Below are 21,022 nucleotides of genomic sequence, written 5' to 3'. Positions count from 1 at the left end.
TATGGGTGAGTGTGTGTGGGTGAATGTGGGGGTGTGTATGCGTGTGAGTCTGGGGGTGTGTGTATGGGTGAGTGTGTGTGGGTGAATGTGGGGGTGTGTATGCGTGTGAGTCTGGGGGTGTGTGTATGGGTGAATGTGGGGGTGTGTATGCGTGTGAGTCTGGGGGTGTGTGTATGGGTGAGTGTGTGTGGGTGAATGTGGGGGTGTGTATGCGTGTGAGTCTGGGGGTGTGTGTGTGGGTGAATGTGGGGGTGTGTGTGGGGGAGTGTTTGTTGGGGGGGGGGCCTGCCCCTGCCCCGCCCCGCCCGGTTTGCGCGTGCGCGCGGCCGGCCGTTGAGCGGATAGTCCGCTCGGAGCCCGAGGGTGGGCGGCCGTTGTTGCTGCCGCCGGCTCCGCCTCGTCGATCGCAGCTCTCTCGGAGACGGCGGGCAGAGTGCTGTCGGTGGTGTGGAGATGGCGGGCCCCAGCCCCGGGCCCGCTCTGTGGTATCACCGGGACCTGAGCCGAGCGGCGGCCGAGGAGCTGCTGGCCCGTGCGGGCAGGGATGGCAGCTTCTTGGTGCGGGACAGCGAGAGTGTGAGCGGGGCCTATGCCTTGTGTGTCCTGTGAGTATCCCAACCGGAGTACCCCCGGGAACTCTTCGTGCAGCTGCTTTGTTTTGTCGGAGTTGGGTGTTTCTGGTGTTTTTGTTTTATCTATAATTCCCTCACCTGGCTGCTCCTCAGCGTTTATTTACCTTCGGTTCACACATCGGCTTTGCCGTCTTTCAGGCGGTTCTGGAGTCTGCAAAAGTCCAAATTTTAAAAGTTTGCCGATGTGTTGAGGAGTTTTTGTCCGTTTGTGCGTGTGTGGGAATTTTAAAATGCGAGTTTCGCGCTTGTCTGTTTTAACATTATAGATATGTGTGCCCTTGAGTTTCTGAAACCCCGAGGTTCCCGTTTAAACGCAGCTCATTCTCCAACGTCAGGAGACTCGAGTGATCCCTGGCATGTTGTCGTTCAGTCCACCTCCTTTCTTTTTTTTTGTCCCAGTCATCCCAGCCGTTTTGTTTTCGGGAAATACCAGCTACTCTTTGGCTTGGTAGATGGGTTGCAGCCACTGTTTTTTTTGAAAGAGTACGTGTGTTTACATGTGTGTGCACACGCTCAACGCATTTGTTTTCAGAATTGCTAGATCTGGAGAGGGGAAGTTAGGTTTGCATTTGTAATCCCAAAGGGGACTGAGTTGGCAAGTTTTCTTGCAGATTTGAGCAGTTTCTTTTCGCTCCAGATGAAGTTTTTTTTTGCAGGCAGTTGAAATGAGAAGTCCTCTGTGCTGTCTGCATCCATTACAGATCGCGAGAGAAGCATGACCTTCACTCTGAAAAGGGGAGCTTTTTGCTTAAACTATTTGGCCTAATCCTGTTACTTGTATTCTCTTAATGGATGTATTATCCCACTCTCTGACTCCAGTCTGAACAAGACAGGTACAAGAGCTTGCTGGACCAGAGAAACAGAACTTTATTGTGCAAACAATATATTTTTCTTTCACAAACAAAAACTAAAATTGCTGGGGCAACTCAACAGGTCTAGTGGTGTCTGTGGAGATTAAAACAGAGTTCAAGTCTTGGGTCCAGTGATTTACAGCATTGGTAGTTCCTTTTTTTGTGTGTTTTGTTTTCTCTCTTGTTCTCTACTGCACCAATTGGGAAATGCAGCTTTTTAACAGAATCATGGAATTTTAGAAATCTAGAGATCATTTGGCCCATGGTGTCTGTACTGGCTCCCTAAAGAGTTACCCAGCTAGCCTGATTTCTGTAACCCTCTAAGTTCTTCATATCCAAAATTCCAGGATTTTACTGCATTCACGTTTCACTATCTGCTGTAACAAGGTGTGGAGCTGGATGAACACAGAAGGCCAGGCAGCATCTTAGGAGCACAAAGCTGAGATTTCAGGCCTAGACCCTTCATCAGCAAAGGGGGAGAGGGTTCTGAAATAAATAGGGGGAGAGGCGGAGGCAGATTGAAGATGGATAGTGGAGGAGATAGGTGGAGAGGAGACAGACAAGTTAAAGGGGTGGGGATGGAGCCAGTAGAGCTGAGTGCGGGTGGGGAGGGGATAGGTCAGTCCGTGGAGGATGGGCAGGCCAGGGGGGCGGGATGAGGTTAGGAGGTAGGAAATGGAGATGTGGCTTGACGTGGGAGGAGGGGATAGGTGAGAGGAAGTACGGGTTAGGGAGGTGGGGATAAGCTGGGCTGGCTTTGGGATGCAGTGGGGCGGAGGGGAGATTTTGAAGCTTGTGAAAGCTGCATTGATACCATTGGGCTGCAGGGTTCCCAAGCGGAATACAAGTTGCTGTTCCTGCAACTTTTGGGTGGCATCGTTGTGGCACTGCAGGAGGCCCAGGATGGACATATCGTCTAAGGAGTGGGAGGGGGAGTTGAAATGGTTTGCAACTGGAGGCGTTTGTTGCAAACCAAGCGTCGGTGTTCTGCAAAGTGGCCCCCAAGCCTCTGCTTGGTTTCCCCAATGTACAGGAAGCCACAAGGGCTACAGTGGATGCAGTATATCACATTAGCAGATGTGCAGGTGAACATCTGCTTGATGTGGAAAGTCTTCTTGGGGCCTGGGATGGGGATGAAGGAAGAGGTAATATGCTAGGATTTGATTCCATGCCCCCAGAACATCAGCCTGAGGCTCTGGATGACTAGCCCAGTGACATTATGGTATCGCCTCCCTGGTAAACTACAGTATAATTATTGTCACTTGAGAGAATAAATGATGTTTTATTTTCCCTTACATGTACAACAAATTTTACTGTTGTCTTTTACAGTATTTGTGAGCTGAACTTAGTAAATTCTGTGCCAAAAGAGTGAAATTTCTGAGAGAATTTGCCACTAACTGAGTTGTGCAAGCTGTATTTTGAGGTTGAAGATGTGATTTTTACCTTGGGACATTTGTGGTGTTTTTTTTTAGTATTTCAACTCCAATGTCACCTGTGATGTATCCAGTCAAGGCTGATAATACTGATTTATCCTTTTAATGATTTGTGTTTTCAGGGCTGAAGTGAGTTCTGGCACTGATAGTAGGAACTGCAGATGCTGGAGAATCTGAGATAACAAGATGTAAAGCTGGATGAACACACCAGGCCAAGCAGCATAGGAGCAGGTGCTGCACCTATAATGCTGCTTGGCCTGCTGTGTTCATCCAGCTCTACACCTTGTTTTCTTTTGTTTTATTTGATGAACCAAATGCTGTTGGTATTTGGATCTAATTATGTTTAAAACTAGGAGTCAGTTGTTGTTTTCTCTGTATATTACTGACTAGGAATATCTGGTAGCAAATAGTATTCCTGATCATTACCCATTAACTGTGCAGTGTGCACCAAAAACAATAACTATAGGAGAGACTCGACAGTTCTGGCAGCATCTGCGAGGAGGGTGTAAAGTTAATGTTTCAAGTTGTGTCTATTCATCAGAACTGGCCTACAATTATACTGTTGGTGCAAATGCTAGAAAGATGTGATTTGCTTTAGCTGTGAAATTTGCAGTGAAAAGATGCCTTTTTTCCCTACACTTTAACATTTTACAGACAGCTGTATTTTTGAAGTGCTGGAAATACAGAAGTTAATTTGCACACAGTACAGTTTGTTTTTTATAGAAAGAGCTAATCTGATATCAGTGTTGTTGGATCAGTGGTAAATAATAGCCAAACCACTGTAAAGAACTCCTGATACTGTGAATCTCACTGCTGGGAGAGGGCGGTGAGGCTTTTGCTTCATACGTTATTCAAAAGGCATATCTGACTGTGTCTGTTTCCCCTTTTCTCTCTTGTCCCTCCCCGCTGCATCAACCACCCCTAAGAAAAACCTTGCAGACTCTCTGATAGTGTGGCACTGCAAGGAAAGATGAAGCCAGAACCAAGGGCAAAAGCTACTGTTCTGTTTGCAGTTGATGCTGCATCAGTTCCTGGGTGACTTTGTAAGGTCTATAGCCTAGGTCCTGTCGGGAGAATGGTAAGAATTTTACTTGAACTCTAAGTTGCAATTAAATTCCGACCACTTTCTCAGATTGTGGCCCCCTAAAAAGCGAGGGAGTGCTTGTTTTTGGTTAGGTTGATGGAGGATATATGTCACTGACAGACCCCGAAGGTGCAATACTGTTGTAGCTAGACAGACTGATGTAAATCTTTTTCACACTCTGAAAGATTTCTTTCACCTTTTGAGTGGTATTTAGAGACTAACGCTAACTGGAATCTTGCTGAGTAGTTTCATCTCACGTTCATCGGGTCGGAAGTACAAGAAGCTGAAATTTCAAAGCAGGTCATTTTGCGATTCTTGCACTTGCCATGGTGAGTGCAAAATGAAGTCTTGGCAAGCATTTTTGTCAGCTTTTTTTAGTTGTTGTTGTGAAGTTCTGTCTGATGAGGGGCTGTTGCCACTGGCAAGCTGATGTGTAAATGAGAGGTCAGATTTAAGAAAATTGGCCTGTTTAGCAGAGGTCAGGTGAAAATTTTCTTTAAGCAGTGAATTTGTTCTGATCTGGAATGCACTGTCTGAATGTGCAGGAAAGCATATTTATTAGTAACTTCCTAAACAGATTTTGATAAACACTTGAGGGGGAAAATATCACAGTGCTGCAGGAAGGAAGGTACAGGTAGTGAGACTAATTGTGTAGCTTACTACTTGCTAAGAGCAACACGAAGTTAAAACTTTAAGCTTGCAGTTATCAGAAACAAAATGCAAGAAAGCACATTTAGAAAGGAAAGAACAGAAGCTCTGGTGGTGCAGTGGTAGTTGCCCAACCTCTGAGCCAGGAGTTCCAGGTTCAGTAGCCACCTGTGCTACAACGTTCTTGGATTTGTAAATACAAACTTTGAAGGAAAAGAAATTTCAACTGCAGAACTAAACGTTTCAATTTTCGTAGTAGGGATAATCTTGCCTTGCCAGCCAGAAAGTGTGCTGTCTGTTTCTCAGAATAGAAAATACCCATACTCATCCTGTGCTTCTCAAATGTTTTCCCACTGAAGACCTTTTTTGAACCTTAAATTGTTATGACTCCCCCAAGTGAGAATGATGGGGTTGGTAAGTGGGTGGAGAAACCTGAGTGAGGAGAATCCTGTAGAAGTTGGAGGCTGTTAATTCAGGATGCAGTTGTTGTAATTTGGTTAGAACTTTGAGAAGACCATTGTGCCTTGGAGCTTGCAACCTTAATTATTTAACCCTGTCTCCACTGTTTGGATATTGCCATTTCCAGCTGGCATTTATTGTGTTGAGCAGTGATGAAATCCTTCTCAGTTCTCGATGATCCTCAAGGGAGACAATGGCTGAGTGGTGTCACTGCTTACCTATTAACCCAGACTGCCAAGTGGTGTTCTGGAGACCTGAGTTCAAATCCCATGATACAGAATAACAAACTAGGAATTAAAAGAGTTGAATGAGGACCATGAACCCTTTGAGTGTTGAAAAAACCCATCTGGCTCACTAATGTCCTTGAGAGAAAGAAACTGTTGTCCTTGCCTACTTGGCCCTACATATAACCCCAGCCCACGGCAATGTCATGAAGTCTTACTCTTAGGGATAGGCAATAAATTCTAGCTTAGCTATTGACTCCCACATCCCATGAATGAATTTTTAAAAAAGTTTGGCAATGACAGATCCTTTTAGACTGTGAATATTTCCTTTCACACCCCGAGTATTTAAACAAGAGAACAGTGTTGATGTGAGAACCAATCCTTGTGGGACTTTAAAATGACTCAGCCAACATCAATTTGCATTTGTACAACACCTTTAATGTAACAAAACATTCCAAGGTATTTTACAAAACTATAATCAAAAATATTTTACACAATAACACGAGGTTAAGGTGGTAATCAAAAGCGTCGTCACAGTACAAAAGTCATGCTTAATTCCTTAGTAAACTTTGATTTAATTACAAACCTTTGAACTGTAGTTAAACTATTGGTCATTATGTTAATACCTTTTGATTCAGTGTCAAGTTTTTTTTTTCATATCCATTTATCCGAATGCGATTCAATAGAACTGTGTACTGTACTGGTGATTAATGGAACATAGACCGGTACAGCACAGAACAGGCCCTTTGGCCTACAATGTTGTTGACCTGTTATCCTACTCTGAGATCAACTACCCTGCATACCCCACATTTTGCTATCATCCAATGTACCTATCCAAGAGTTGCTTAACTGCCCCTAATGTATCTGACCCCCCCCCCCCACCCCCACTAGCAGCGCATCGCACTCACCCCCCACTAAGGATGAGATTGTGAAGTATTTGAAAATGCATGGCAGAATAGGGCCAAGTCAGCATGGCTTCTAAAGGGGAGGTCATGCCTTACAAATCTGTTAGAGTCCTTTGAGGATGGATAATGAGCAAGCTAGACAAAGGAGAGCCAGTGGATGTGATGGATTTGGATTTCAAGAAGGCCTTTGACAAGGTGCTGCACTGAAGGCTGCTAAATAAGATAGGAGCCTATGTAAAAACTGAAAGAACTGCGGATGCTGTAAATCAGGAACAAAAACAATGTTGCTGGAAAAGCTCAGCTTGCCTGGCAGCATCTGTGAAGAAAAAAAATCAGTTAATGTTTCAGGTCCGGTGATAAGGAAGGGTCACCAGACCCGCAACATTAACTCTGATTTTTTTTTCTTCATAGATGCTGCCAGATAAGAGCCTATGTGTTAGGGGCAAGACACTGGCATGGATAGAGGATTGACTGACAGGCAGAAGGCAGTGTGTGGGGATGAAGGAACCTTTGTCAGACTGGCAGCCAGTGACCTGTGTAGTTCTACAGGGGTCTGTGTTGGGATCACAACTATTCATGATGCACATTAATGATCTGAGGAAAGGAATTGACGATATTGTTGCTAATCTTATGGATTACACAAAAATAGATGGAAGGACAGGTTGTGTTGAGGAAGCAGGAAGACTGCAGAGGACTTGGATGGGCTAGGAGAATGCACAAAGAAGTGGCAGATAGAATACAATTTGGGAAAGAGTGAAGTTATACACTTTGGTTAGAAGAAGAGATGTAGCTTATTTTCTAAACAGGAAAAGGCTTTGGAAATCTGAAGCAAAAAGGGACTTTAGAGTCCTAGTTCAGGATTCTCTTAAGGGTAACGTGTAGGTTCAGTTGGCAGTTAGGAAGGCAAATGCAATGTTAGTGTAGAATTCAAGAGAGCTAGTATTCAGGAGGAGGGCTGTGCTGCTGAGTCTGTGTAAGACCGCATTTTAAATATTGCGAGCTGTTTTGGACTCTGTATCCAAGAAAGGACATGCTGGCCTTGAAGGAGGCTTACAAGAGCGATCCTGGGAATGAAAGGCTTGTCATATGAGGAATGGTTGAGCACTCTGGATCTGTACTTCGAGTGTTGAAGGAGGATTGAAACTTACAGAACACAGAGGCTTGGATAGAGCAGGCATGGAGAAGATGCTTCCTCTACTAGGTGAGAGTAGGACCTGAGGGCACAGCCTTATGAATTCTATGGAATTCATTGTTGCAGTGGGCTGTGGAGGTCAAGTTTCATTGTCCGTTTTAAAGACAGGTGCACCCTTGATTAGTAAGGAGATCAAGGGTTACAGGGAGAAGGCAGGAGAATGGAATTGAGAAACACGTCAGTTATGATAGAATGGCGGAGCAGACTTGATGGGCCAAATGACCTAATTCTGTAATATTTTATGGCCTGGTATATTTTTGACGATGTCCCCAATCATGGAATCCCCAACTGGTAGAAATAGTTTGTTTTACCTACCCTGTCTTCTCCTTTTAATACTTTGAAGATTTTGATCAGATCAGTCTTTAGCCTTCTAAATTCTTGAAAACAGGCTTGAGTTGTATAATCGTTCCTCAAACTTAACCCATAAAGTACATTTGTCAAGGTAATCAAGAAGGCACGTAGCATGCTTGCCTTCATCAGCTGGGACAGTGAATTTAAAAGTTGGCAAGTTATGGTACAGCTGTACAAAATTTTAGTTAGGTCACATTTGGAATATTGCATGCAATCCTGGTCACCAAACTACCAGAAGCAAACAGGTGGTTTGGAGAACTTGCTGTGCACGTTTACCAGGATGTTGCCTAGTCTTGAGGGTTTTGGTTCTTAGGAGAAGTTGGATAAGCTCAGATTATTTTCACTAGAAAGACAGAGGCTGAGGGGTGGCCTGATACAGGTCTACAAAATTGAGGCATAGATAGGATGGATACTCACTGTATCTTGGCACACATGACAACAGTAATTCAAATTCAAACTCAAACCTGTTATGCTTAGTTACCATAACTGCTATACTTCAACAGTGGTTCAAGGAGTAAAACCATGAAATACAAGAGCTGAATTAAGTCACTTTGCAATCAACATTACTCCACTAATTATGACTGATATGTTTCTGAACACCATTCTCCTGTCTTCTCAGCTTTCCCAGCAACTTCTCCATAGTAACAGCCAATAACACACTTCTGCCCTCGGATTCTGAGTTTGGTTTGCTACTGGTGTCCTCCACTGTGCAGAATAATGCAAAGTACTATTTAGTGCCTCCACCATTTCTTTGTTCTTCATTACTACTTCTGCAGCCTCATGTTCCCGTGATCCCAATATCCACTGCTGGCCTCTCTCTTACCTTTCATTTATCTAGAAAGGCAGCAGCTCACCAGGACCTTCATGAGCACAAGTAAATATGGACAACAAATGCCGCACAGCCTGAAATGCCAAAATCCTATGACTGGGTGAAATAAGCTTCAAAAGAATAATTAATTATTCATAAATTGTTGTAGGATCTAAGAGGAGCTTTATGCACATTCTTTCATTTTCTAAAATGCTATGGGTACACAAGCCAAACAAACATCCTTGGAGAAGAACTTCTTTATGTAAAAGATAAAGTCACCATCTTATCAGACATAGGGCTGCTCCCTCAGTAGAGATAGGCGAATGGCTATGGTTTAACCCAAGAGTCACCATGCCTCAGGCGAAGGGAATAGATTGAGAATGGGAGTCCTTCATGGTAAACTGAGCCAGTGCAGGTACTAAACCTACATTGCTGGTGTCATTCCACATTGAAAACCAGCTGTCCAGCCAACAAACTACCGATTTGTAGACACATCACTAAAAGCCCTTTTTAATACAAATTTTACAGCCTACAATGCAATTACTGGCATTCACTCTTTGAAATTGGTTATCTCCAGAGCAGCTGCACGTAAGCAAACAAAAAAACCCATCAACATAACCTTCTTATAGCATCGGGTCGCACCAGAACAGACAAGCAGTCCAGCATAGATACACGAGGTCACAAACTGTACAGCACAGAAACTGACCAATACCAGTATTTAAGCACAAGAGCTTCTTAGCATACCTCATCTTGCTGTATCTGAACAACAACCAATTCCTTTCACACCAGCACGTTTATCTACCTCTCCCCTAAATGCAATGCCTTCTATTGTAACGATGCAGCTGCAGATATCAGCAGCAGATTCTAAAATCTTGTAAAGGTTCTATTTTTATTTACCTGTATTTTTAATGGCGGACTGAAATGGGAATGAATGTTTTGAAAACCAAGGCTTGCTGAAGTATTACTAAGTTTTAAAAAGCAAAAGTAGTGTGACACTCTCAAGTTGCATTTAAACAGCTGCTTCCTCGAGCAATTGTGGAAGTTGAGTCGACAGACAAATTGGAGCTAAGGGATATGTGCAAATGAAGCTGTGGCTGTCAAGAATTAGCTGATTGGTCTGTGGACTAATGACCAATTATTAATGGCGAAGGCCTCCTGCCTGCCAACAATTAGGTGAACAGGCTCGCAACTAGTCCAAGAGGTTGAGAGTACGAATGTTTTGGCAGAAACCATGAATCTCTGGAGAAGGTGCTTTTGCTCTACAGTAAAGAGCATCTCCAGTCTGACTATAGCTAGATTATTTCCAGCCACTGTAATTTAATTAACAAGTCAAGGACTCTAAGCAGGAACCAGTCACCCTGTGCCTCCTGCAAACAAGTGAAAATAGTAGACATTTGAGTCACATTAAATATGGAAGCTGACCTCGCTGGTGGGAAACTATCGGAAGCAATGGGTGAAATATACAATCTGCATTTGGACAGTAAGGAATTAATCAAGAACAGTCAGCATAGTTGTGTTATGCGGAGGCTATGTCTGACTAAATTAATTGAATTTTTCAAAGAAGTGACCGAATGTGTAGATCAAGGAAATACTTTTGATGTAGTCTACTTGGTCTTCAGCAAGGCTTTTGCTAGGTCCCACATAGGAAACTGATAGGAAAGGTAAAAGTCCATGGGTGTCTAAGGAAACTTAGTAAACTGGATCCAGAATTGACTGAATGGCATGAGGCAAAGAATTTTTTTTAATGGCTGAAAGCCTGTGTCCAGTGGAGTTCTGCAGGGAACAGAGGTGGGCCCCTTACTATTCGTGGTATATATAAAATTATCATTGAACTTAGGAGGGTCAATCATTAAATTTGCAGATGACACAAAAGTTGGAGAGGGTAAATAGTGAGGAGGACACCGTTAGATTACATGAGGATATAAATAGGCTGGTCAGATGGTCAGTGGCAAATGAAATTTAATCCGGCTAAGTGCAAGATGTTATACTTGGGCAAGGAAACACGGCATGGGAATACGTGATGAATGGTAGGACTGCAGGAAACACCGGCAATAGAAGGAACTTGGTGTACAAGTCCCTTTAAGATTTCAGGACAGATGGATAAAGCAGTTGAGGAGGAATTCGGTATGCTTGCCTTTAGCCAAGGCAGAGAGCTTAAGAGCGAGGATTTAGGCTGGAACTGTATAAATCACAGGTTAGGCTTTCCTTGGAACTCGCTGCTTGTAAAGGCAAAAATCCTCCTAACATTTAGGAAGTATCTAGATGCGCAGTTGTGATGCCAAGTCATAGAACATGTTGGGTCAAGTGTTTTTTTTCTTTGTTCATGAGATGTGGATGTCACTGGCTAAGCCAGTATTTACTACCCATCTCTAATTACTGAGCGGTCAGTCTAGAGTCTCATGTAGGCCTGATCAGAACAAGACAGCGGACTTCCTTTTTACAATATATCAGCAAAGCAAATGAGTCTGTAAAGTTGCCAGACATGATTTTTCCGTCGCAATTTTTACTGAATTTAAAATTTCACTAACTGCCATGTTGGAATTAGAACCCACATGCCCAGAACACTAGCCTGGGGATCTAGGTTGAGTCCAGTAACAAGACCTGGTGATGGAGAAGAGGGGGAACTTAGCAATAGTGACTGGGGAGTGGGACAGAGAAGAAGAGTTTGTGGCAATACAAGGACATTGACACAAAAAGCGTAAGCTTCACCACCTGTACAATCACAGCAAATATTACAATGGAGCCGATCTCTATTTTCAGTGCAACCCCTCGTGTATTTGCAGTCAGGTTTAGCAAACAACATAAGGGATTTCAGAATCAGTATGCTCACGAAGCCCAGAGATTCAAATAAGAGTGCAATACTTTTCCTCGTACAGTACGAGTTTGTAGATTACAAGGTAAACCCAATCAAGGGACTCGCACAGTAAAACAGAACTAAAGGTGACACACTGCCTTCACTGTAGACAGTCATCTACTCATTTCTGCTCTGCTTGCTCTTCTGTTCTCATTTGATAGCCATAAAGTATAGCAAATAACAGGTTAGTGTTAAATGTTGCTTTCCATGGATCAGTGTAATTCCTAATTTCAGATTCAACTCACTCATTGTGCCCTCCCCATCCCTTCATACCAGGGCACTGCCCGCAAACAAGCTGAACTATTAAATGAGACAGCATTAATAGCCAATCCCATTCATGCCAATGGTAAGCAAAAAAAAATTGTTGCTGGCAGTGTCAGTCACCACACCCCAAAACTGTTATTGGTTGCATCACTAACCTGAGCAGTTTGCTCCACTTCATAAACCTGCACACTGTTTAACCTTCTCCCATTTTTCTTTTAATCTAATATCTCAAACTTCAGCCATAAGTTGAACAGAATTCTGGCAAAGCAGACATTACTGTGCTGATGCCATTAAATTTGGACACTTGTACAAAACTAGCCCCACCCACTCACAAAACCAATGGTGTTCAATCCCGTTATCAGGATTTCAGCAAAGTTCAAAAGTGAATGTAGATGTTGACTCCTGGCCATCGGGACCACAATAAAATGTTAAGCAGATAAATAAGAAATTGTGCTCTCTTGCCAAAAGCTATTAGCCCAGTTTTTTTTTCTGGAAGCCATACACAGAAGACAGGCATTAAGTGTACTGTTTAACCAGAAATTCACCAATGTCTATGCATAATGTTTACAATCAGTGTGGTGAAATCAGTACCTTTAACTAAACAAAGCTAAAGCTCTGTTTGGACACACTATGTCAACCAACAGTCAAATTTACTGACAATAAGACTGTCATTCTCTTGCACCAAGAGATTAAGCCATCAGACAAGGCACAACTGAGCATGTCATTGCTCATCTTGGGTTGCAGTGTTGCAGCTCCACACTGTGACTCTAATCCTAAATGATAGGTGACAGTCCTTGGAGAAATTTCTACATTGCTGGAGGAACCAGCGTCCGGTTCAGACAACAAGCCACGTTCCATCAGCCTAATAATCTACATCCCAGAGCACTAAGAAAATTGGAAATATAGTATGCACTGGTGGTCAGCTTCCAAAATCCTGTAAACTCTGAAGCCATTCCTTTAGACTGAGAAACAGGAAATGTAACCCCACTATTTAAAGGGGTGGAAATAAGAAAAAAAGAAAGAATTACAGACCAGTTAATCTAACAGTCCTGGGGAATGTACTTGAGTATGTTAGCACGTCTTTAGTAACAAAGAGTTGGAAAACATTAACATAAAGCCACCATTGGTTTAAAACGGGCAAATCATGCTCCACAAATCTACTGGGTTTGCTTTGAGAATGTACCTGGTAGAATAGATAAAGGAGTGGATGTAGTGCATCTGGATTTTCAGAGGGCTTTTGATAAGGTCCCTCTTAAAAGGTTATTGGGCAAAGCTAAGCCCATGGAAATAGAGTGGGAATAACTTGTTCTTTTAGCTCCCTGCCCCCCAAAAAAAAGAAGCAGGGGGTATCTGGAGGGGTACCGCAAGGATCAGTGCATAGGAGACAAGTAGGCTTCAAGGTGATTTAAGACAAGTTGAATTAGTGGGTAAACACATGGATTGCACAATACAATATCGCATATGTGATGTTATACACTTCAGTATGAAAAACAGAAAGAAGAGTATTATTTAAATGGTAATATATGGGAAAGTATGCACGTACAAAGGCATCATTGTAGTCAGCCAATGAGAGTTGAATGGCAGATGCAGCAAGGAATTAGGAAGGCAAGCGGTGTTCTGGCTTTCACTGCAACAGGATTCGAGTTCAGAGCAGGAATGTAATACTGAAATAACTCTGGGCCTCGGTGAGACCACACCTGGAGTACCGTCTGCAGTTTTGGTCTTCCTTCCCAAGACAGGATATACCTACTGTAGAGGGAGTGCAGAAAAAGTTCGGGAGGCGGTTACCAGGGACGGTAGGACTGTTCTATGCAGCCAGATTGGTTTGCCTGGGGTCTGTAGTCACTGCAGTTTAAAAGGACGAGTGGGGGATCAGACTGAAACATAAAATTCTAACAGGGCTAGATGCAGGGAGGATGTTTCCCTTGGCTGGGGAGTCAACATCCAAGGGTCACAGTTTTAGATGTGAGGTAGATCCTCTACCATAGAAGCCTGTGGAGACCAAGGTTACTAAATATATTCAAGAAAGATGATAAATTTCCAAAATTTAAAGGCATCAGTTGGGAGCAAGTGGAAATAATGCAAGGAGACACATGATCTGCTCTGATCATACTGAACAGGCTCAAAGGGTTAAATTGCTTACTCCTCCAAGTTTGTCTCACCAGGTATGCCATTCTTCTGGCAAAACAAGAAACCCAATCTGAAATCTCTCCATGGCCTTACCAACTCCATCCCTATCAAGACCTCCTCCTTTATGACTAACCAGAGTAATTGTGCTCTTAAGATTCTGGTCTCTGATTTAATTTTTGCCAATGACAGCATTTTTCAGGTTCCAAGGCCAAAGCCCTGGAATTCCTTCTTCTCCAAACCTTTACCTTTTTCCTCCTTTAAAAGGTGCATAAAACTGATCTCTTTGAACAGGCCCTGGATCTTCATATGCCCATTTTGTTCAATAATACTATTGTGAATACTTTACTGCATTAACTACACTGTATAAATTGTAAACAGACGTTTACCATGTCCGTCTCCATTGCCACTTCTGGGGATTTGTGGACCTGTATGCGCAGATCCCTCTGTGTCAGTGCTCATAATGGTTCTGCCGTTTTATTGTATAATTCACACCTGAATTTGATCTTCCAAAAGCATCACCTTGTATTTGTATGCCAAACTCCATCTGCCATTTTTCTGCCCAAAACTGCAATCTATCGATATCCTGCTGTATTGTTTGACAATCCTCCTCACTGTCTGCAACTCTGCCAATTTTGGTATCACATGACTGAAAAATCAGACCACTTGTGTATATATATTTTACAAATAACAAAGGTTCTAATGCTGAACCTGCAGAATACCTCTAGTTACTAATCTCTATTCCAAAAAGTATGCTTCCGCCATTACTGTCTTCTATGACCAGGCCAGTTTTGTAACCATCTAGCTAGCACACCTCAGATCCATGAGACTCTACCTTCTATACCAGTCTGTCATGACGTGTCATATTAAATGCAATAAAGTCCATGTAGACAACATTCACTGCTCTTTGCTCATCAATCATTCTTGTCACCTCGTCAAAAAACTTCACTGAAGTTGGTGAGACATGACCTTCCCAACACAAACCCATGCTGCCTATAACCTAACAAGTCCACTTGCTTCCAAATGTGAATAAATCCTGTCTCTTGGTATTTTCTCCAACAGCTTCCCCATCACTGACTTTAAGTTCATTGGCTTGTAATTACCAGGATTATCTCTTTTCACCGTCTTAACCAAGGAACAACATTGGCCATTCTCCAATCCTCTGGAACTTTGCCTGAGGTCAAAGAGGATGCAAAGATATCTGTTTAAGGCCCTAACTATTGCTTTCCTTGTCTCCCTTGGCATCCTGGAACAGATCCAGTCTGGCCATGGGGACTTCTCTACCTTAATCTATTTCAAGACACCAACACTTGTTCCTTCGTTATGTTGACCTCCCTGAGAGCGTTCACACACCTTTCCCTAATCTCAACATCCCTCATGTTCCTCTGTTAGGCGAATACTGATGTAATGTACTCATTCAGGATCTCATTCATTTCTTCTGGCTCCACTCAAAACCTCCCTCCTTTTATCCTTGAATGAGCCTAGTCTTTCCTTAGCTACCTTCTTGCTCCTAATGTATGTAAAAAATGCTTTGGGACTGTCCTTAACCCTGCTGACCAAGGATATTTCATAGCCCTTTTTAGTCCTCAACTCCCATTTGAGCACTTTCTGACTTTCTCTATATTCTTCAAGGACTTTATCTCAATGGACTATCCAAATAATGTTTCAAAAAACTCTCCTGCACACTGAAGAAATTGCTGCCTGTCCAATGCTTGGCACTTAGCTCCAGGGAGTCCCCCATCACAACGCCCCTGCTAATTTCACATCTTTTAATGTATTGGCAAAGATCTGTAGCTCAGGTTGTGGATGAGAGTTCATCGTGCCTTTTTTAAAAGGAGAACTTTGCTTAACACCTGTATATGCAGACAATGAAGGCCATCAGTTTAACTGGAACAAACTAACCATAGCAGCCCAAGCCGAGCACAGACACGCACGGGAATTCCGAGAGGCATGGTTCCCAACCCATACTTTAATCAACAAACATATAGAATTGGACCTCATACAAACCCATACAGATCAAAACCAGAAATTACACTACACACCATAATAGACCAGACAGTATACATTCCAATTGGAGTAGAATAACATCGATTCATCGGAGGTTCCACTGACGATGTCAGTTGGCATGGTGATGAAATGTCTAAACCAAAACCAGCCAGTTTGGTAAGCAAGTCAACAACCTCATTTTCACATCTTAAGACCAAAAGACATAGTGGAAATAAGACCATTTGGCCCATCAAGTTCACTCCGCCATTTAAATCATGGCTGGTGAACATTTTAACTCTACTTCCCTGCACTCTCCCCGTAGCCCTTGATTCCTTCTGAGATCAAGAATTTGTCGATGGATGCCTCGAAGGCATCCAATGTCCTGGTCTCCACTGTACTCCGTAGCAATGAATTCCACAAGTCCACCACTCTCTGGTTGAAGAAATGTCATCTCATTTCCGTTTTAAATTTACCCCTTCTAACTTTAACTTTAAGGCTGTGCCCACGGGTCCTAGTCTCTCCACCTAACGGAAACAACTTCCTAACGTCCACCCCTTCTAAACCATACATTATCTTGTAAGTTTCTATTAGATCTCCCCTCAACCTTCTAAACTCTAATGAGTACAATCCCAGGATCCTTAGCCATTCATCATACGATAAACCTACCATTCCAGGGATCATCCGTGTGAATCTCTGCTGGACACGCTTCAGGGCTAGTATGTCCTTCCTGAGGTGTGGGGCCCAAAGTTGGACACAGTATTCTAAATGGGGCCTAACTCGTGCTTTATAAAGCCTCAGAAGCACATTGCTGCTTTTATATTCCAACCCTCTGGAGATAAGCGACAACATTACCTTCGCTTTCTTAACTATGGACTCTACCTGCAAGTTAACCTTTAGAGAATCCTGGACCAACACTCCCAGATCCCTTTGTACTTCTTTGCGAATATTGTCACCATTTAGAAAATAGTCCATGCCTGTATTCTTTTTTCCAAAGTGCAAAACCTCACATTTACTCACATTGAATTTCATCAGCCATTTCCTGGACCACTCTCCTAAACTGTCTAAATCTTTCTGCAGCTTCCCCCCCCCCCCCGCCTCAGTACGACCTGCCTGTCCACCTATCTTTGTATCATTGGCAAACTGCCAGAATGCCCGCAGTCCCTTCATCCAGATCACTAATACATAAGGTGAACAGCTGCGGCCCCAACACTGAACCCTGCGGGACACATTCGTCACCGGTTGCCCTTCCGAAGAAGAGCCTTTTATCCCAACTCTCTGCCTTCTGTCAGACACCCAATCCTCCATCCACGCCAGTAGCTCACCTTGAACACCATGGGCCCTCACCTTGCTCAGCAGCCTCCTGTGAGGCACTGTATCAAAGGCCTTTTGGAAGTTTCGATAGATAACATCTACTGGATTTCCCTGGTCTAACATACTTGTTACCTCTTCAAAGAATTCTAACAGGTTTGTCAGGCACGACCTCCCCTTACTAAATCCATGCTGACTTGTTCTGATCTGACCCTGCACTTCCAGGAATTTCGAAATCTCATCCTTGACAATGGATTCTAGAATTTTACCAACTACCGAGGTTAGGCTAATCGGCCTATAATTTTCCATCTTTTGCCTTGATCCTTTCTTAAACGGGGGGGTTACAACAGCAATTTTCCAATCATCTGGGACTTTCCCTGACTCCAGTGACTTTTGAAAGATCATGACCAAAGCCTCTGCTATTTCCTCAGCCACCTCCCTCAGAACTCTAGGATGTAGCCCGTTGGGGCCAGGAGATTTATCAGTTTTTAGATCCTTTAGCTTTTCTAGCACTTTCTCTTTTGTAATGCCTACCGTACTCAACTCTGCCCCCTGGCTCTCCCGAATTGTTGGCATAATGCTCATGTCTTCCACTGTGAAGACTGACGCAAAGTACTTATTAAATTCTTCAGCTATTTCCTTATCTCCCATCACTAGCCTTCCAGCATCAATTTGGAGCTGCCCAATATCTACTTTTGCCACTCGTTTCTTTCTTATGTATTGAAAGAAGCTTTTACTATCACTTCTAATATTACTAGCTAGCCTACCTTCATATTAGATCCTCTCCTTCCTTATTGCTCTCTTTGTTATCCTCTGTTTGTTTTTGTAGCCTTCCCAATCTTCTGATTTCTCAGTGCCCTTGGCCACTTTATAGGCTGTCTCTTTTTCTTTGATACATTTCCTGACTTCCTTTGCCAGCCATGGCTGTCTAATCCCATCCCGGATAATCTTTCTTTTTCTTTGGGATGAAGCTCTGTACTGTGTCCTCAATTACATCCAGAAACTCCTGCCGTTGGTCTACTGTCTTCCCCGCTAGGCTCTGTTTCCAGTCGATTTTTGTCAATTCCTCTCTCATGCCCCTGTAATTACCCTTGGTTAACTGTAACACCATTACATCCGAATTTGCCTTCTCTCTTTCAAACTGCAGACTGAACTCTACCATATTATAATCGCTGCCTCCTAAGTGTTCCCTTACTTTATGGTTTTTTTATAAAGTCAGGCTCATTACTTAGCACTAAGTCCAGAATAGCCTGCTCCCTTGTGGGCTCCATCACAAGCTGTTCCAAAAAGCTATCCTGCAAACATTCCATGAATTCCCTTTCTTTGGATCCACCAGCAACATTATTTCATCCAATCCACCTGCATGTTGAAGTCCCCCATGATCACCGTGACCTTGCCTTTCTGACATGCCCTATTTATTTCTCGGCGCATCTTGCGCCCCTGGTCCTGATCACTGTTAGGAGGTCTGTACGTAACTCCCATTATAGTTTTTTTTTGCCTTTGTGGTTCCTCAATTCCACCCACACAGACTCCACATCTTCTGACCCTGTGTCATTCAGTGCCATAGATTTAATTCCATTCTTAACTAACAGGGCAACACCGCCCCCTCTGAACACCTCCCTGTCTTTTTGATATGTTGTGAATCCTTGGATGTTTAACTGCCAGTCCTGAACTCCCTGCAACCATGTCTCTGTGATGCCTACCACATCATAATCATTCAAGAGGATTTGTGCTGTTAATTCATCTACTTTGTTGCAAATACTACGAGCATTTAGATAAAGTGCCTTAATGCTAACTTTCTTATCATTATTAGAGAGGTTGGAAATCCCAAGATGCCTTAAGCTATTCTTCCTTTTTGCTGTATTCCTAGTCTGCCTTGTGCTTAAATCCACCTGTACACATGCTATCCTGTTGCTTATCTTTCCATTTAACTCCATACTCCCTGTCTTTCACTTTCACTTTCCCTTCTCCCGCCGACTCAGAAGTTTAAAGTCCTACTGACCACCTATTTATCCTTTTCGCTAGCACACTGGTTCCAGATCAGTTCAGGTGGAGACCGTCCCAACGGTACAGATTCCACCCCCCCCCCCCGAACCGATTCCAAAACTGATGCCAATGCCCCATGAATTGCAATCCTTTTTTCCCACACCAATCCCTTAGCCACGTGTTTACTTCCCTAACACTCTTTTCCCTATACCAATTAGCATGTGGCTCAGGCAGTAATCTGGAGATTTTAACCCTTGAGGATCTTTACTTCAATTTCTTTCCTAGTGCTTCAGAATCTGTCTAAGTATCTCCTGGCAGCTGGGAGACCTGTACTACAATCCCAGTGTTGTGATTGCACCCTTCTTATTCCTAAACTCTATCCGTAATGCCTTGCTGCAAGATCCTTCCATCAACACAACTGTAATATGCTCCCTAACCAGTATCGTGACCTCCTCTGTCTCTTTGAAAACATTTATATCCTGAAATGTCAGCTGTCAATCCTGCCCCTCTTCCAACCATGTCTGATAGCAGCAACGTCATAACTGTATGCATTAATCTGGGCTCTAAGTTGAACAGTCTGTATGTTATACTTGCATTCAAGCAAACACAGTCCGTGCTTCCAGTCTGTTGAGCTATGCAGCCCCTCCCTCACTGCTCTTCCTCTTGGCTATATTTGCCTTAGATTCAAGCTCTTCCCCAGCCTCTGTACTTACTCACCTGCTGCTCCAGATCCCACCCCACTGCCACACTGGTTTAAGTCCTCTCGAGTGGCAGTATCAAACCTCCCTGCCAGGATTTTGGTGCCTGTCCACTTCAGAAGTAACGCATCCTTCTTGTTCAGGTCCTACCTTCCCTGGATTACGTCCCAATGATCCACAGATTGGAAGCCTCCCCTTCCCCACCACACCAGCTGTTTAGCCACGTGTGCAATTGTATTCTGTCTCTGCTCCTAGCCTCAGTACATGGCACAAGGTGTAATCCTGAAATTACTCCTCTAGAGGACCTTTTTCTTTCTTTCTTTTACTACCTAACTCCCTGAATTGTCGTTGCAGGACTTTGTCACCCTTCCTCTCTGTCATTTGTGCCAAAATAGGCAATCACTTCTGTCAGTTTACAGGACGTGGAGCAATATAGCGCAGAACAGCAGAACAGGCCTTTCGGCCCTCGATGTTGTGCTGACCTGTGAACTAATCTAAGCCCTCCCCCCCCCCAAACACACTCCCATCATTATCCATATGTTTATCTAAGGACTGTTTTAAATTCCCCTAATGTGGCTGAGTTAATTCCATTGGCAGGCAGGGCGTTCCACACCCTTACCACTCTGAGTAAAGAACCTGGCTCTGACATCTGTCTTAAATCTATCACCCCTCAATTGGCAGCTATGTCCCCTTGGACAAGTTGAAGTCATCATCTTCAGAAAAAGACTCTCACTGTCCACCCTACCTAATCCTCTGATCATCTTCTATGTCTCTATTAAATCCCCTCTTAGCCTCCTTCTCTCCAACGAGAACAGACCCAAGTCCCTCAGCCTTTCTTCATAGGGCCTTCGCTCCAGACCAGGCAACATCCTGGTAAATCTCCTCTACATCTCTTCCAATGCTTCCACGTCCTTCCTGTAATGGGGCGACTAGAAATGCACGCATTATTCCAACTGAGGCCGCACTAGCGTTTTGTACAGTTGCAGCATGACATCATGGCTCTGGAACTCAATCCCTCTACCAGTAAAACTTAACACACTGTAAGCCTTCTTAACAGCACTGTCAACCTGGGTGGCAACTTTCAGGGATCTATGTACATAGACACCAAAATCCCTCTGCATATCCATTTCACACCCTCTCATTTCAGGATGCCCTGTACCTACTTGAAGGTATACATGACCCTGGCACCAGGAAGGCAACATACCATCCTGG

At 43.5% G+C, this 21,022-nt stretch overlaps 1 protein-coding gene across 1 annotated transcript in view; it reads left to right on the top strand.

Moving 5' to 3' along the window:
- Positions 1-325: 325 nt before the first annotated feature.
- inppl1a (inositol polyphosphate phosphatase-like 1a) overlaps positions 326-21,022 on the top strand; it is a 268,648-nt gene continuing 247,951 nt past the window's right edge. The window contains exon 1 of the mRNA XM_048533393.2: positions 326-605. Within this exon, the coding sequence (XP_048389350.1) occupies positions 454-605 (152 nt within the window). The 5' untranslated portion in view covers positions 326-453. The remainder of the gene's footprint in view (positions 606-21,022) is intronic.

Source organism: Stegostoma tigrinum, chromosome 6, assembly GCF_030684315.1.
Source record: "Stegostoma tigrinum isolate sSteTig4 chromosome 6, sSteTig4.hap1, whole genome shotgun sequence".
Taxonomy (NCBI): domain Eukaryota; kingdom Metazoa; phylum Chordata; class Chondrichthyes; order Orectolobiformes; family Stegostomatidae; genus Stegostoma; species Stegostoma tigrinum.
The sequence above is the reverse complement of the archived record's forward strand: the minus strand, read 5'-3'. Positions and strand labels throughout refer to the sequence as shown.